At 39.0% G+C, this 17188-nt stretch overlaps 1 protein-coding gene across 1 annotated transcript; it reads left to right on the top strand.

Moving 5' to 3' along the window:
• The first annotated feature begins 1173 nt into the window (after positions 1-1173).
• Positions 1174-16310, top strand: si:dkeyp-72h1.1 (uncharacterized protein LOC799956 homolog). Its single transcript, XM_066677390.1, has 4 exons — positions 1174-1368; positions 7626-7724; positions 9418-9583; positions 13531-16310. The coding sequence occupies exons 2-4, from the start codon at positions 7647-7649 to the stop codon at positions 13581-13583; spliced, it is 297 nt and encodes a 98-aa protein (XP_066533487.1). The 5' UTR covers positions 1174-1368; positions 7626-7646; the 3' UTR covers positions 13584-16310.
• The last annotated feature ends 878 nt before the right edge of the window (positions 16311-17188 follow it).

Below are 17188 nucleotides of genomic sequence, written 5' to 3'. Positions count from 1 at the left end.
TAGGCTCCGGACAGAAGAAGACAAGAGGAAGAATCTGTAAAATATGCAGGACAGTGGCCCACCTAGACCAGGCAGGCTGGAGAACCACTGGTGTAGAAGATGGCATATGATTCTTCATAATATGTTTATCACTTCTGCTGTTAAGGCTGCACTCATCTATAGGGCAACAACATAGCCCATTACTCTGACAGAATTTGCCTTTTGTACTTCTTGCATGTAAAAATATAGTTGTCTGATGTTTTAACACAGTTCTATCGCAGAGGGATCAATCGTCCCAACCATTCAGTTGTTTCTTTTTTAAAGTAACTTGTAGTAACTTCAACTATGTAGCGTTGAAAACAACATTTATATAAACAGTTGTTAAGTAACATTACTTTTAAACTGACTCTTTTTTGGCAAGCCTTGAAACTGTTCTTAAATGACCCCACTTTCCTTGGAATCTCCAGTCATGTTCCATCATGATTTCATCACCTCTTAAGCTGTTTCATGATTTTACAAGTCTTTAATGCCATCTGTGTCTGTGTGTGTGTGTGTGTGTCTTTGGGGGGACATAACATGCATAACACAGGTCAAGATGGATTTATGAATTTTTGTTTGATCAAGTTCCATATTCATATAAGCTTAGTTTTGGGTGTGGTTATAAAAGTAGAAAAAAAGAGAGAAAGACAACAAGAAAGGAAGACAGATAGACACAAGTTAGTGGGACACACTTGTACATGGGTTAGCTGGCTGGCTTCAAGGTAGGTATATGGGGCTGGTTGATACTTGGGCCAGTAGTGGGACCCTAAAGTGGGTAGCTCATTAATTCTCTATATGTGGATTCGCATGGGCTTGTAATGGGTTGCCTTAGTACTGAAGTTTGTGTTTTTAGGTGGGCTGCCCACACGGACCCTAAGTTTCTGACCCATCCTGCTCCCAGTCACTGATCCCATAGGGCATCCAAATGTGGGGCAACATTTAATCTGTGGGCAAAACTTGTTAGTACCCAGCTGGGATGAAAATGTAAGCCCCTCATGGGTGTGTTGGCAGCCCCCCTTGCCAACCCCACCACCCACGCACACGCACGTACAAAGACGCATACACAAGCTGGCGCACCCTGCTTTGCATGTCACTCATTGGCTACGCGTGAATATCTCTCTCTCTCTCTGTCTCTCTCTCTCTCTCTCTCTCTCTCTCTCTCTCTCTCTCTCTCGGTATCTGTGCATGAAATTTCACTCGTTAACAAGTTTGCCGTGTGCGCGGATCTATCTGAGAGCAGAAGGGTGGGAGCGCGCACACAGAGGACACACACCGCAAGCACATAAAAACACACACACACTGCTCCAGCAGCGGTACAACGACCACACAGAGCAGGGCACGCGGAGACAGGTAAGACTCACACACATACACGTTTATTTACGGACAGTTTCACTTTAGGCAGGCTTTAAAGGATCTGAAAGCTTTCGGTCTCTTACTTGAAGCCGGAATGAAGACTAACGGAGTTAGACACTGAATCATGAAACTAGGCATAAGTCTTACTCTCTTACAAACGCATTTAAAGAATTCCTCTGTAGTTTTGAGCGATAAACCCAAAACTAAAGGGTCGTCTCAGTTTAACGAGGAACGCCATCTGCTTAATTTAAACCGAGAGAAAGCCCAGTTACAGCTTTAACCAGTAATGTGCTAATACAGTATGTTATTTATTTATTTGGTAACACTTTAGCGCAGGTCATCCTCAACACCTCAGTGTATGTGTAGGCAGCCTAAATAAACCTACACAAGCATCCATTGTCGATAATTGTTCCAAGGAGAAACTAAAAGTATGTCAACTGCCACCTGTTGAAATAAGCCTTTATGGGTGTTTATTCAGCGTATGTAGCCTTATAAACGAGTATTGTTAACATATTGTATATATATATATCTATATCATGAATGGGTTTCAACATGATTTGGTTTGAGCAAATCATCTGGTAGCAAAGGACAAGTTAAACCATTCTCAGAAATACAGATCACAAGCTGTAGTCTGGTCCGTAGTTCCAGCTCCAATCTGCTAAGAATGCTTACATTACAGCAAAAGCTATATCCATTAAACTGTTGCACTACATGCTGTAGGCTGCTGCCAAGATGTGTTTTTCAGCTTTGGTTCATGTTCTACCGCTGCAAGTACATATTTCTCAAATTATGTAACATCTGAAATTGTGTGCTCTGGATTTAATCTCTCATGGGGGTAATATTAGTGTCAAATCTCAAGTATGCTGCAACTGTATTACATCTCAGATAGAAGGGTCCAGCTTCTGGAGATCAGCCCCCTTCAGAAGCACCGGATTCACTTAACACATGATCCAGCCAGAGATTTTGGAACAGTTGGGAACTGTGGATTTTGCCAAGTTGCTGTGTTTTACATGCAATCTTAATAATAAAGTAGCCAAACTGAGTTTTTTTATTGGAGCGTGTCCATTGAAGAATGTGTTTTGGATCCATTAAGATCCTCTTGATTGAGCATGGTTTAAAATCTCAAATAAAACCTTTAATCTGAAAGTGACCAAATGTGATACTTCAGGGAATGTATAGATTAATTTAGATTTTTACAGTGTTGGAACCCATGTTATGTGCTATAATTCCATTTATGAAAAATATTTTCCATCAAAAAGTAGCACCACTGGCAAAGAAATATATATGCATTCAAGTGTGTTTTTTAACGCATTGATGGATCTATATCGTTACATGTATCACCGTTAAACCATTCATTCATTCGTTTCGTTTTCTGTAACTGCTTATCCCAAAATACGTCCTTTGCAGCAAGTGAAACTTTCATGAAGAATAGACCAATGGAAACGCTCCACAATGGCTTGGAATAAAACCTCTTTACATAAACTTACATTAGCAGTAAGGTCTTTGCTTTCTTATGTATAGGTACTTTGAATTTCTGATAGCCTTATTGTTACAGAACTGGGCATATGCCCTTAATCGAAATGACCCTTTTTAAAACAGCTTTTTTGTAGTGTCACCTTGTGCTGTCCTTCGCACTTACACTCTTATGTTCACTTATTGTGCTATCAGCGGTTTCGTGTATTTGCACGGCTCACATGACTTGGGTACTTCTGTTGGCTTTAATCATGGTCACCTCAGTTCCCTGTATTGTTACCTGAGGCCAGCAGAGATAATGTTTAGTAATCTATGAGGCATTGTGTCGGCCGCTGTCCATTGGTGGACAGCGGCAGCAGCACCAGTCAGGCTAGTATCCATCATTTACCTGGATTTGAATAAGATTTTCCATACGGCTGGGAGGGGGAGGAGGAGGAGGAGGAGGGGTGAACTCTGTCGTTATACCTAGCCGTGTTCAATTATTCAGGAAACTATCTCTATTTTTTGCCTCCCGACCATTGAGCCTTTTGCAGCAACACCTCAGGGTACCTTTAATTGAAAGAAAACTGGGCTGTTTGTGGAAGCAAGTCATTTCCTCTTCATTGTCCTGAGTGGTACCTTCCATCAGTTAAGGAAACAGCCTTATGAATGAGCTTCCAGGAAAAAAGCACAGACACACACGTGCATATATGCATACATACAGGGTTAGTTGCAGCTGGCCTATCCCCTCCTGCTCACACTCAGATAGAAACACAGATACAAAATCGAACATGTATTTTATTAGCATTATTACATGTATCCTCTGCGGTTGAATGAATACATCCAATGTCTTTAGGGGCTGCCCCTCTGAAAATATTTTGATGAGCAAATGAAGGCTTTGTGCGGCCGCCCACAGAGGCAGCCTTTGACTGTGTTTTTGTCCCGCTATAAATGGCACCAAACACACGCATGGCCCTTTGATCCCTCACTCAAGACCGCTTTGTCTCTGCCGCTCAAATTTACCAATGAAAAGGCCTGTATGCTAACACGAGCACCCAATGCCCACGAGTAAGCTGCATTTGTGTTGGCCACTGTGATCATAATAACAAGCCTGAATAATTAGTCCATTCCAAATCCAAAGAGAGAGAGAGAGAGAGAGAGAGAGAGAGAGAGAACAGAGGGAGAAAGAGGTAGAGAGAGAGAGAGAGAGAGCTCAGAAACAACTAAACCTCCCCCTCCTTTTGCTTTTTCTGTTCAGGTCTTGCTGTGATAGCAGATCAATTTGAATAGTGCTTTTAGTAATGTTTTTTGTTTGGTCGGTTGGTTTTTGTTCCCTGTTCTCTGTATCACTGCAGATGGTCATATTGCTACTTGCTGCAGTGTTACAGCTTTGTTTTGTAGAGGTATCGTGACCATGTTAAGGCCGCAGCTTTTTTCCCTTGTTTTCATAGAGCCCTAAAATCTCTTTTGCAATATATTACTGCTTTTTTTTTTACTTCTCGCTTTCATCTTCCCACTCACTCACTGAGACTCACCTCTAACTCTTTCATAGTCTCTCTCTCTCTCTCTCTCTCTCTCTCTCTCTCTCTCTCTCTCTCTCTCTCTCTCTCTCAGAGTGAACTGGCTTTATTGACACCTGTATCTGAGAAATTAAGCTGCAGATCAGCTCCTCCTCACTGAGGATAAGAGTTTCTCAAAGGAAAATCTGCTACACTGGAACTTATCTGGTAAAGGAGAACATTGTCTCACCTGCCACCTCTGAAGCTTAAAGGAAGCTTATGGGCTTAACATATCAAAGCCCAGGACATGGCTCTGCTGCAGCCTCCTGGCTGGCGTTATCTCAGATCTGTTGGCCCCAAAGAGGCAAAGGTTATCCATGTAAATCTCAAACTGATAACATGTCTGCAGTCAGATTAATTTGCCACACAGAGGTAGCAGCTGTTTACACCAGAGATTACGCTAACATGGTCAAGGAGTGTACGTAATTAATGTAAGGAATATTCATTCAAACCTTCATTGTTTGCCAGTTTTCACCTAGTAGTTTGGCACCTATGCCTCTAATGGCAACTGTGCAAATGTACATTAATGATTAAAAAGGCTTATGTTAAAAAGAGTCTGTAGTCTTAAAGGCTACTTGACTCTTTCACTCTTTTTAATAAAAAATGTATGCAGGTGTTTTAACCTTTTGACCAGAAGTAAAGAAAATAAAAATAATGCTTGCTATGGCATAAGTATAAGCTTATTACAATTCTACAATCATTAGACGTTTACCAGTTTCTCCCATACTGCTCAATGCTCACAGTTTATCATAATTGTTTAGTTTGATTTGAAGATGGGTGGCATGGTGGCAGCAGGTAGTGTCGCAGTTACACAGCTCCAGGGACCTGGAGTTTGTGGGTTCAAGTCCCCCTTCGGGTGACTGTGAGAAGTGTGGTGTTTTCTCCCCCGTGTCCATGTGAGTTTCCTCCCGGTGCTCTGGTTTCCTCCCACGGTCCAAAAACACATGTTGGTAGGTGGATTTGTGACTCAAAAGTGTCCATAGGTGTGAGTGTGTGTCACCCTGTGAAAGACTGCCGCCCCCTCCAGGGTGTGTCCCTGCCTTGTGCCTAGTGATTCCGGGTTTCAGACAATGAATGAATGATATGAAGATCTAAATATGCATTGAAAGAAAGTTTGAGATGTCTCTGTGCTTTATTTATTACAGCTTCTGTTTCACTGACATGCTCTCACTTTTTTCACACAAGGTCCAGGGATATGTCTCCACATTAGGAGCCAAAATTCAGATTTAGAAGCTGGTTGTGTTTCTGCATTTAAAAACCCAAGTAATGTCTGGGCTCTGGTGTGGCTAGTCCATTGTGGTGAGAACTAGCAGCCTGTATGTTTGATTGTGATTAGCTATACTTTGTTCTTTTTATTCCTTTCTAATTCCCATAGTGTTCCTTTCAAACAGAGGAATGATAGACAAAAGCACCTGAAGATCCTTTTAGATCTGATGAGTGGCACTTGAGTTTCTCCTGTCTCTGAAAGATGAAAGCTTTAATTACTGTTTAGCTGAAGGTGACAGTTTTGCTAGTCATCCAGATCTTTTGTTAGCTAGTTAGAAGTCAGAACTCCTGCTGTTTTTCACTTGCTTTGCATTTATGTTCCCCTTTCTTATGGGATTATGTTATATTATCTCATCAATCTCCTCAGAAAATGAATAACTTGTCACTTTGATAGGAAATTAAGTGAAGGAAGGGTCGTCTCTGATACACTTTATCACATGAATGCTAAAAGGACTAAGAGGGAGAAAGGATTTTTTTCCAAAAGGGTGATTTTCTTAGGGGGCAGAATTCTTATTCATTGTAAAATGTTATTAAAACATAGGCAAATATTAACATGCCTTCATTTAATGGATTTGAAATTTTTCAGGAGATTCACAGAGCTTTTTGCTAACGTAGATTAAATGTAAAAATGGCTGGCAGCCAGGGCCTGACTTCTCCTTTTATAGAAAGATGAGGTTTCAGAGAGACAGGAAATTATGTGTCTCATGTCAGTGGATGAAATGCCGCCTTACATTTGTTCTACATGATTATGCAGCAGTGTGTGGGGAATGTTCAGTCTGAGTCAGTGCATTTTTTTTCTAAGGTTTAACATTTATGGTGAATCAAAACAACAACAACAAAAAAATCAAATGGCCTAATATCTACATAGGACAATCCTTGACCTTATTAAACTAAAAATTTGGCAGTGATTGGCAGCTTTAGAGTTTGCAGCTCAGAATGAACAGACTTATTGATTCAGTTACAGAGACTTTGAAAACAGCTTTTAGAAGTCATTAATTTTTTATTGTTTTGGGGATGTCTCCCTGTACAACCGTGGCAAAGAAAGGAAATTACAAATATTGACGCTGTATTCACATTTGATAGACTTCCTTTAAAAAAAAGCAGTTTGTAGTATTTTATTAATTATTTAATATAAATGCAAAAAAGTAAAATACACAAAGGTAAGAGTGGTCAACCAGAAGTTCTGTATTGATCCATCATGCTAGGAAAAATTCTCAGAACAGCTAATGAGGGAAATATCGTTAAGTGTAAGAACGAGAAATAGCCAAAACATATAGACTTGGTTTTGGTAACCTGGACACTCCACAATGCTGAGCTCTCATCTGAATATCTGAGTTAATATCTGTGTTGGTGCTGACAGTGGAAACTATGCAAACATCCCATGTAGTTATACAGTTTTTTTTATAGACATTCTGGGTTCCAGTCTAGGCTCAGAAAAGTACATCCAGTTATTTTTGAAGGAAGTATGTAGGGTTTTGAAATGTTTCCCAAAAAGATCAGGCATGATGTCCGTTAACCATAGTGCCCTCCTTATTTGCTCTGATTTCTGAAGCTGAGAGCAAAAATATCTTCCTCTCTGGTTTAGTTCAGACAAAACTCTGGTACATTTCAAATGTGCTCTCATAGATTCTTGAAGATTTAGACTCTGTAGCTGTCAGCGGGTTTGGTATTCTGCGAATATAATTTTAGCTCCTAATTGGTTGACGAGCTGATTTGAATAAGCAGCAGTCAAACAAAGCGTGGCAGGCCTTTGGCCTGAAGGATGGGGAAGCTGGAAGGGATCTTTTTAGCTGGTTCCCTTTACTTCGAATGGAGAAAATAAGCCAGCTGTGGTTAGTTCAGGTGGCTGGTCTGAATCAAGCCCTTCCACATTCATAGGCAAATGAGAGCATAGAGCCTTGGGCTGTGCTCTCTGACAGTAATGGCTTTGTGCTGGTTTTGGCGTGGACTTCACTTCCTTGCTGTTTCTTATTTTAGACTCTTTAGGTGCTGGACATCATGACGGAGGTGTTGAACACCTGTGAGTCGGCAGTGGGGGACTATGGAGCATCTGGAGACCAGAACATCTCCTTTCAGGTGAACTACACAAGCTGGATTAGTTTAACCTATTGGTAACATCTAGGACTATAATCCAGTGTGAAACTTAAAATATTATTAATTTACTTTTTTGGATTTCATAATTAACTCATAGCCCACTGAGCTTTTGTTGAATAACAGTCACCTCGTTCAATATAGCCTTACTGTAATATGATAACAAAACTTGTTAATAACATTGTGTTTTATTTTCATAGTGTGTGGCTCCTGTCACTTAACATTGACACATACATCCAATCTATAATATTTCAGTCCAGGCAACTACACAGTTAATTCAGCAACAGTAGTGTTTCACAGTGAACAATATTGTTGGCTTTTTTTTTATATACTTCTTTTGAACCTTTACAAGAATTCTCTTTTCGGGGTAAGAGCAGATTTAATGATTTAGTTTAACCCCTATATTTATAATGTGAGTTCATCAAGTGAAACTTCAGATGCATGAGCCTTTGATGAAAATATTGCACACATTTTGCCTTAATATACATTTTTAATACTTCTATTAATTTACAATGGATTATAGAGAGATACATTCCCAAACATTGTAATCACTACTGGATCATTCAAGGATGCTCACTGAATTCTAACTGGTTTCTAGTCAAAGAAATTGCTGACACACTCAGTCCAAAGACATACAGTACACGAATGTAAGAACAGAGGCTGTGCCCTGTTGTGTCTCCATTGCCCCTTTTCTTGTCTCATCTCAGCTTCCCCAGCTTCCCAGAGGATGGCTGACAGGTGTAAATGTCCCTCCATTGCTCTCTGTCGACAGGATCTATTTCTGACTGCACCTCCATCACTTCAGCCTGATTGCTGTCCCTTTCATTTTGTTCTCATTGCCCCCTAAAAGCCAATCTGATGTCTGCACGCTCATAAAGACTAGATGAATTCAGATTGCTCCCAGCAAGCTCAGGAGAGACTTGAAAGGTCACAATCTTTCCAGGAAATTATCATCATTACCTTTTTTGTGTGCGCATGCGTGGATGAACACCGCCAATACATCAGGGCTGAATAGAAGCTAAGTGCCCCCCCATCCATTCTGTGATGGCAGCCACCATGAAGAATTCTCTGTGGTGTTTCACTAAAATGCTGCTCTGTACTCATCCCCATGGCTTGTCTCTTGACCCGTTCCTTTCCCTGCTCTTCTCCCCTCTTTCATCTCCATCTCTCCAGAAGTGCACTTTAGAAATAATCATACATGTCATGAGTCATGTCCTGCTCTCCTGATCTCTAAACAGAGCTGTGGCATGGTCAAAGGGCCCATGCTTTGGTGTGAGGTGCATGCCAGACGTTTCATTATTGAAGTCCCATCCTGTGGCTCTTAATGGAGCCTTTGGAGTAGCACACAGTGGGGAGCAGCCTGTAAACATGTGTTTATTCTTATCTTGAGCAATCGCCTCGGCAACAGACTCTCTGATTGGCCATAATGGACAGGCACAGATATTCAAACTGCTGAGTGTTGAACTCTTAACAGCTGAATATGCCCTGCGATTGCCTTAAGCCTGTTAATTTGCTTCAAGAGCTTTCTACTTTGCATATCCCTATGCTTTAATGAGATCTTGCCGTTTTAAGCCCTTGATAATTTGAGGGGATATTTTGCAGAAGTATGGCTGTGACCCTATTGATCTCACATGCATGAGTAGAAACTACAATGACTCCAATGACTCCTATGTGGCAGATTTTTCCAGACTCACATGAGCGATACCCCAAGCTGTCCAAGCGTTTGCCATCCATTGTGGTGGAACCCACTGAGAGTGGAGAGGTGGAGAGTGGGGAGTTGAGGTGGCCTCCAGATGACTTAAGTCCTACGGATGAAACCAGAGATGCCCAGGCCAAGAAAGCAGGTGAGAACCAAGAAACAAACTGTTTTTCCTTTTAGTGTAGAGTGAAACACTGTCTGTCCCACTCTTTAATGGATGGTTCTTTAAAAGCTCAACTGAAACTAAAGGGATCTAAACTAAAGGGAAAACCAGGCAAGACTATGCTTTATACAGCAAGCAATATAAACAGAGCATTCACACTTGGGGTTAATACCATTAGATGTCAAAAGGCCAAGTTTGCCCTCAGAAGCAGACCATCCCTGTGTCCCAATTCTTGCCCTAAGCTCCTCTAAGACCTTCCTGGAAGTGTGAACTTTGATGATGTGTGATAAAGTTGAGCAGAGGTTCAAGTGTTCGATGGGTCAGCGTGTTAAGAGCAGAATGGGACACTCGTTCCCTACATGTGTTTTCATCAATACGATAAAACATACAATAAAACATGAATCACTGTGGCCTAAAACCAAACTGAGCTTAACATGTTAACAGTGTTTGATTAGGCACTTAAACATAAATATGTTTAAAATTGTTGAGATAATTTATTATAATAACTAATAAGGACATTTTTAAAGCTGTTCTTTTTTTTTTTTTAAAAAAAACAAAACAAAACAAAAATATTTGCATTTCTGATGAGTTTTTATACATTTACATCATTACAGTTAAACAGGGCTTTTCCCATAACTTAAAAACACACGTATTAACACAGATAAAAGACTCTAGTTACACTTAAAGGATTCATTTTTCTCTGCTTTCTGAGGCGTCTTTTTATTGGATTCTGCGAGGAACGTCACATGCTTGCAGTGGAACATGGATAATTCCCTTGAAAGAAGTGTTGTCTTATACGTTCTTAGGAGAGTAGTGCATCAAGTGTGCATAAGGGGCACTCGTGAGCCCCATTCCTGAGGAAAATATGAGAACTGGGACACTCTACAGGCTTGCACATTTTAGGCAGTCACCCGCAAATGAGAGGGCGCAAGTGTGAATATTGGGACAGGGGGCAATTGTTTACATCGGTGGTTCTCAAACATTTTAAACCGAGTACCACCCATTATTCAACCAAAACCTCCAAGTACCAACTATGAGTCTTTCCACAGAAACACGTGCATCCCTGATTCTTCCTCTGTTCCAGTGGCATAAGGCAAAATCTTGTCGGAACACATTGTTTTCCTTCAGCTGTGCGTTTACTTCTATTTTGTCTTCAAGTGTACAGAATTCTCGCTTTATTTCTCTCTATTTTTGCCTCTGGATTTAGTTTTTGTGGGCTCAGGAGTATTTTGTGGGCTTGGTCTCACGTCTGTCTCTGTCCTTTACTTACGTCCAGTAAGCAGCTGAAACTGGGCTGTCTTTACACAGCTTTCTCAAAAAACTGGGGAATCGCGTTCCCTCCGTATTAAAAAAATATGGGGGAATGCTGCACCCCTGTTCCTTACAGACGTAATCAACTACACTGTATGTGTAGCACGTTGTATTTTCTTTTTGTATTTGTTTTTTTTAACACAAACTAATTTAATTCGGGGCATAATTATGAAAACTGTGAAACATCATGCAATTTACAGGTGAAAATTTAAGATTCTCAGTTTTGAATAAATTCCTTAATTAATAGTAGTACATTTTTAGGCGTGAAGGACTGGCGCCCCCTCCAGGGTGTATTCCCGCCTTGCGCCCAATGATTCCAGGTAGGCTCTGGACCCACCGCGACCCTGAATTGGATAAGCGGTTACAGATAATGAATGAATGAATGATGAATGAATTTTTAGGCGTACCACCTTGTATCTGTTTGAGAACCACTGGTCTATATAAACACCACTTGGACAACCAGCAGTTTAGCAACCATTTCCTGCTAAAGACTGCTGCAAATGAACATCATTAGTCCCCACTTGAATAATTATAATACAGAACCTATGTTTAGCTAGCACCTTCAGGTTCACCTGAATGTCCAGTGCACTGGCTTTTGGCATACCTGGCACACCTGACTTCTACTGTGATTCTTAAAGGAATAGCTATTTGCACTTTTGGTAGAATCGAGTGCCCTGCAAACAGGCAGAGTACCTTCAAAAGGCATCTCACTGAGTGGGACAAACGTGAACAGGTGGCGAGAGATACGCGCACTGATATTAGCCTTAGTTGTCCTACTATGCTGCTGAGACGTCCCTCATTTGCCCTGCTGTGAGGGCTCTATAGCTGGGGTGGAGAAACTGCCGTTTCTCCCTGAGGCACCTGGAGAGCATCTGCTTCTAATAGCGAGTGTAAACATTGTATACTAACCCTGCACTTCTCGAAAATCTGGAAGAGCACCTCTAATTGTATAATCTTCTCCATCAAACTAGAAACTAAATTACACTTCTCACAAACAAATGTATCACTAATGGATAATGATAGGGTAAGAGCAAGTAAACAGCTCAAACTCAGAAGAAAAGGATATAACATTTTTTAATAACAGTACTCACATTATTCAGCTGTTTAATCAAAATGTGTTCTTGAGTCCTGTGGAAAATCACAGATAAGTAGAACCAAGTCTCAGACTAAAGTTAATTCAGTTATTTATTCATTTATTTTCTGTAAGTGCTTATCTAGTTCAGGGTCATTGTGAGTCCGAAGCCTTCCCAGAATCACTGGGCACAAGGCAGGAACAAATTCTGGATAGGTCATCAGTCCATCACGGGACAAGTTAATTTAGTTAATTAAAGGGGGGGGGGAAAGGCTACAAAGAAAACAAATATAGGGCTTCAAAATTCAGTTTAAATGAACTGAGGTATGGCATTCCAAACATAACATGCAGTAACAAGTCTCATAACTGCTGCATCACAGACCAGTATTCCATGCAAATATTTCCCATCATTAAGTTCTTAATATTATTAAAATTAATTAGTTAAAACATGTTTTTTATTGTTCATACATTTTTAAATATGAATTAACACAATAAGTACACATAGTTAATCAGACCGCCATGGAAAAATCTTGTCAAGTAAAAAAACTTTTGAGATCCTGTTCCATTTCTCAAAAAGCAGATTTGTACCATATTTGTGCTCCACACAAAGGAACCACTGTTGAGGAGAAAAAAAGTGGCTCTACATAGCAATATATAGCCATGCAGTTATTCATATTAATGAAAATGTCTCTCAAAAGTATCTCTTTGAATGTCATATTATTTCCTCAATAACATAATAAGTGAAATTCCATAAATCCATTTAAAAAGCATATAATCTCATAAATAGGGATGCTAAGAGTATTAGAGAATTACAACTTAATTTGATACTAGGTAAATATTTTATATATATATATATATATATATATATATATATATATATATATATATATATATATATATATATATATATATATATATATAATGTGTGTGTGTGTTTTGAAGACATTTTAAGTCTACATATTTAGAGGTTCTCTTAGCCTTCCATCACTTACCAGCAATTTTCAAAAGCCCACCCCACACATGGCATTGGCTGCTTATATTGCATGACTTCTAAAATCACCACACAGACAGGTGAACAAGGAAAACAACTTGATTTTCACATGAGATATTAAAGAGTGTATAAGACATCAAGTGGCAGACAAGCTCAAACAGGCAGAAAATAACTGCTGTAATATGTAACAAAGGACACATTTAGCCACAGCCTGTCAACCTTTATTTTCATTCGGAAATACATTGAGGATAACCTTCATTTTTAATACAGCTGAGCATTTACAACTAAAGGAATTGAAGATTAAAATGGAATTTAATCATAGTAAACTAAAATGTAAAAATGGCAAAAGAATGAAATACGATCAACATAAAAATACAACAAATTTTTTTATAGCAGTCCATTTTAAAGGAATATAAAACAATGAACATGTGAAAAAAAAGAAATACATTTAAAATAAGATAAAGTAAAATAACGTAAGATAAAGTAAAATGACATTATAACATTCCACACTGACAGTGGAACATGATGTGTGACAGGAAACGTGATGTGTTTCAGGTGAAGAGCCGAGGGCAGAGGTTGAGGAGGCTGGCAGAGTGACAGCAAACTGAAAATCAGCAGCTGGCACCAATCCAACCTAATACTGTGAATGTCTTCATGATGGACAGGATTGAGCAGGAAGCTCCCGCAGTTAGGTCTGACTACAGCATCACCCGCACTATAGAGCCACCCACCTGTTAACAGACCTCCAATCCAGTAGGAGGAGCTGAGGCCTGAGAGACTGTCTTTGCTGAAATAACTCGTGCCAAACTCTAGTGGTAGCCAGCTACTGTGATTGAGTTGTACATTTCTTTTTCCTCCTTATACCATGTTTCATCTACAATATTAGCTTTAGATTTCATTTGTGCCTGGTTTTGAAATTATGTATCCACCTTGAGGTAGCCTGTATATTTATTTGCTTTTGGACCAAAGTTTTAAACATTTGACCCTGTTGACCAACCACACCCATTAGTTGCACAGCTTATGATTTGATGTATAATCTAACATATGTCAAAATGAATTTTAAGCAATGTAGTTCCTGTAGTTCATCTGCAATAGTGCTTCTTCGCAAAAAAACGTAGATTACTAATAATATGTACAATAGATTATATTTTACAATGTGTTTTCAGAGTCTTCTTATATTATGTTCAACGTAAATCAGCTGTAACTCTGTATAATTTTCCAATATTCCTTAATCAATGTTTCATTTGTTCTCTAGACACATTTGCACATACTGCTTGCCATTTACTTTATTTTGTTTATTTTCTATCTAACTCATTATCTCTTCTTTTGCCGGTGTGTGTCAGGTTCTAACTGTCTACAATCTCAGAGATTGTTTGTTAGTTATTTATTTAGTTATTGTTTATAGTTATTTACCACATTAATTATAAATTAGATTGATTTATGCTGTTGTTTTACAGTAATCTGATTCAGCACAAAGTAATTCTAATTAAGCACATGAGATTGCAGTTATGACAAAACTTATAGTAAAGACCCAAGAGACTTATAGAAAAACTCAATAACAATCTCTGCATTGTACCAGTTAAGTGACCTATCCAGTCAATATGCCACGAATGTCATGTCTATGTAAAATCTGTTACAGATACAAAGCACCTTGTCTAGACATTAGGAATATAATAGCACTGTTGATCACTTTCTACTGAGGTGCTTACTAGCTTGGTTTGACAACATATTAAAGGCACATATGCTATGACATGTCCGTGCCTTTCTGTGGACAGATGTCAGGTGTTAGCTGAAGGGGCTCTCAGACGAAAATGTGTTGACACAAGCAGTGAATTTGGCTGCTTTTTCCCAACAGCAGCTGTCATGCTCTTTGTGGATAAAGTCTGCCAGCTACTCCACTCACAGCCAAAATGGTTTCCCTCCCTACTTCAGTGCTGTCTGAATCCAAAATTACTCCCCACCAGAGTGTACTATTCACCAACATCCCAAAGATTGAACTGTCTGTGTAACATTTAAAGGTGTTGAACATGAAAAAACTCACAGGAAATTCAAAGCACTAAACCTTCACAATTGGAGCCTGAGATATTTGGCCTAAACTGATGAAGTTACGTCCTGTTGAATTCATACCACAAATATTTGTTGGGCTCTGTTTGGCTTCAAATTTCACATTTATGTTTTCCCAGCTTCTATCTATGATAGATTTTGGCCTGTTTTTCTTTGGCCTACTGCAGTTATTCTTCCTCTAAGAGGCCTGTCCCAAAAGTTTCCTAAGATATGTAATATCCATCAGTCGGCAGTTGGTGACTTTTGTATCACAAAGGCTATATATGTACTCACAAGGACTTTTCGGGTAAATGGACAATACTGAATCTACGTTGATGTTGTCCCTGCCAAAGCCTACATAAAGGGTGCAGAGAGGGTGCTTTGGAGGGTTTGAATAAAGCCTACTGGCTTGAACTTTTCAAAAGAATAGATGTAACTAGTGTATTTTCTCTGAAATAGGCATCTTAAAATATTTAAAATAAATGGACAAGCTCATTTTTATGCAGATGTAACTTAAATCTGAATTGGTTTATATCACTGTATAAAGGATACAAGAATGGATAGAAACTTTATTGGAATAATCCTCACAAGGGTAACTCCAGTGACATTTATACTGATATTTATAACATTATGATGCATGGAGACCCTTCCTTTCCTTTATGTCCCCCTAAATTTCAGTCTCTGAGATGTAAATTAATTTATTGAGAGTGATTTTGTGTCAGATGGTCAACTGTAAGGAAACTTGTAAAGTGACTCAGATTGGTTTTTACAGTGTGGTGGTGACAGGAATTAAGGCTGTTTTTCAGTGTGTTCTTGTGTATTCTTATGTTCTCATGTTCTTGCACATGTGTTATCTTCCACTGCTGAAGTTACATTGCAGTACTCAAGAGCACAAACACCAAGAACGGTTGCAGCACCTGGATGTTGTTCCCGCTCTGCCCAAAATAACGACTCAGTCTTACTCTCATTCATGACTTGTTAACAAGAATGATGTGAAAAACGACCATTATTCACTGTGGCAACACGAGGTGTCTTTTCAAGAACTTTCTTCTCAAGGACGTTCTTTAGGAAAACACAGTCTTTGTGTTCTTGATCTTGAGAAACAGCCTAAGAGCTGCTATGTACACAACTCAAGCCATTTTATATACTTATATACTATCTTATTAGGAAGGGTCTGGCTGCAGATGTTCAGCAACAAAACAGGTGACATCCAACATTATGCACCTCTTTCATCACAGTGCACACAGGTCTGACAGTGTGTCAAGCTTCATAGCAAGTATGTAGTACTTTTTCCCCCTGTATTTACATGATAAAAATAATATTCTTTAGAATCTTAAATTAAGAAGCAAAAGTGCAAAATATCCCTAATTCTCTGGAAATTGGTTTGTGCTACTGAAAACAAACAGTGAACATATATATATATATACATTTTTTTTATAAATATTGCTGATAATAATAGGATAGTCTTTGTTAATTTCCTTAGAAAATGTACTTCTCCACTGTACTTCTCCAATGTTAATCTATTTTAAGAAGACACATGTAGTACAAAACTTTTTTTATAGATGGTAAAACATCTCAGGCATCATTTTTATTTTTTACAGTTGAATTCATGTATTCATGCCTTCTGTATTCTTCAGTTCAGATTTCTGGTTCTTATCACCACTGCTGTGAAATATTTTGATTCTGTTTCTCTAGAATGGCACAATACACAAATTGTTACTGAAATTTTAAGAACTCAAGGAGAACTTGTTTTTTTACAAACAAATGTTATGTATGCAGTATTATTTATGAAAGTCATTATTGATTTTTTTACCTTTTTTTTCTAAGAAGACAACTCGTGTTGTCCAACTACATTTAAATTCTCAGCAAAACCTGAGGCTCCTTTAAATCTCGGCTTCAAAGTACTCTCTGCACTCCCCTTGGTTCAGTGAAAGTTGGAGGCTACCTGTAGGTTCTGAAGGTTCTGTATCTTTGGTTTATTTCTTGCTGACAGAGACTTTCCCCCGACACAGACCTAAATGCACATTGTCAGAGAGAACAAGTGACTCTTGGGAAATGAGGTACAACCGAGTTCAATGGAGTAGTGATGGAGCTGTGACCTGACAGCCCAGAGTTGATTTTCACTTCTTTTCCTCAAGAGAGCTCAACCACCAGTGTGACCTTTTTTTTT

Source organism: Hoplias malabaricus, chromosome 7 (genome assembly GCF_029633855.1).
Source record: "Hoplias malabaricus isolate fHopMal1 chromosome 7, fHopMal1.hap1, whole genome shotgun sequence".
Taxonomy (NCBI): domain Eukaryota; kingdom Metazoa; phylum Chordata; class Actinopteri; order Characiformes; family Erythrinidae; genus Hoplias; species Hoplias malabaricus.
This window is presented reverse-complemented; position numbering and strand designations above follow the sequence as displayed.

Coding starts and splice junctions, on each gene's coding strand:
- si:dkeyp-72h1.1 (XM_066677390.1), top strand. CDS start 7,647: ATGACGGAGGTGTTGAACACCTGTGAGTCGGCAGTGGGGGACTATGGA. Junction 7,725..9,417: donor ACCAGAACATCTCCTTTCAG/GTGAACTACACA, acceptor CCTATGTGGCAG/ATTTTTCCAGACTCACATGA. Junction 9,584..13,530: donor TGCCCAGGCCAAGAAAGCAG/GTGAGAACCAAG, acceptor GATGTGTTTCAG/GTGAAGAGCCGAGGGCAGAG.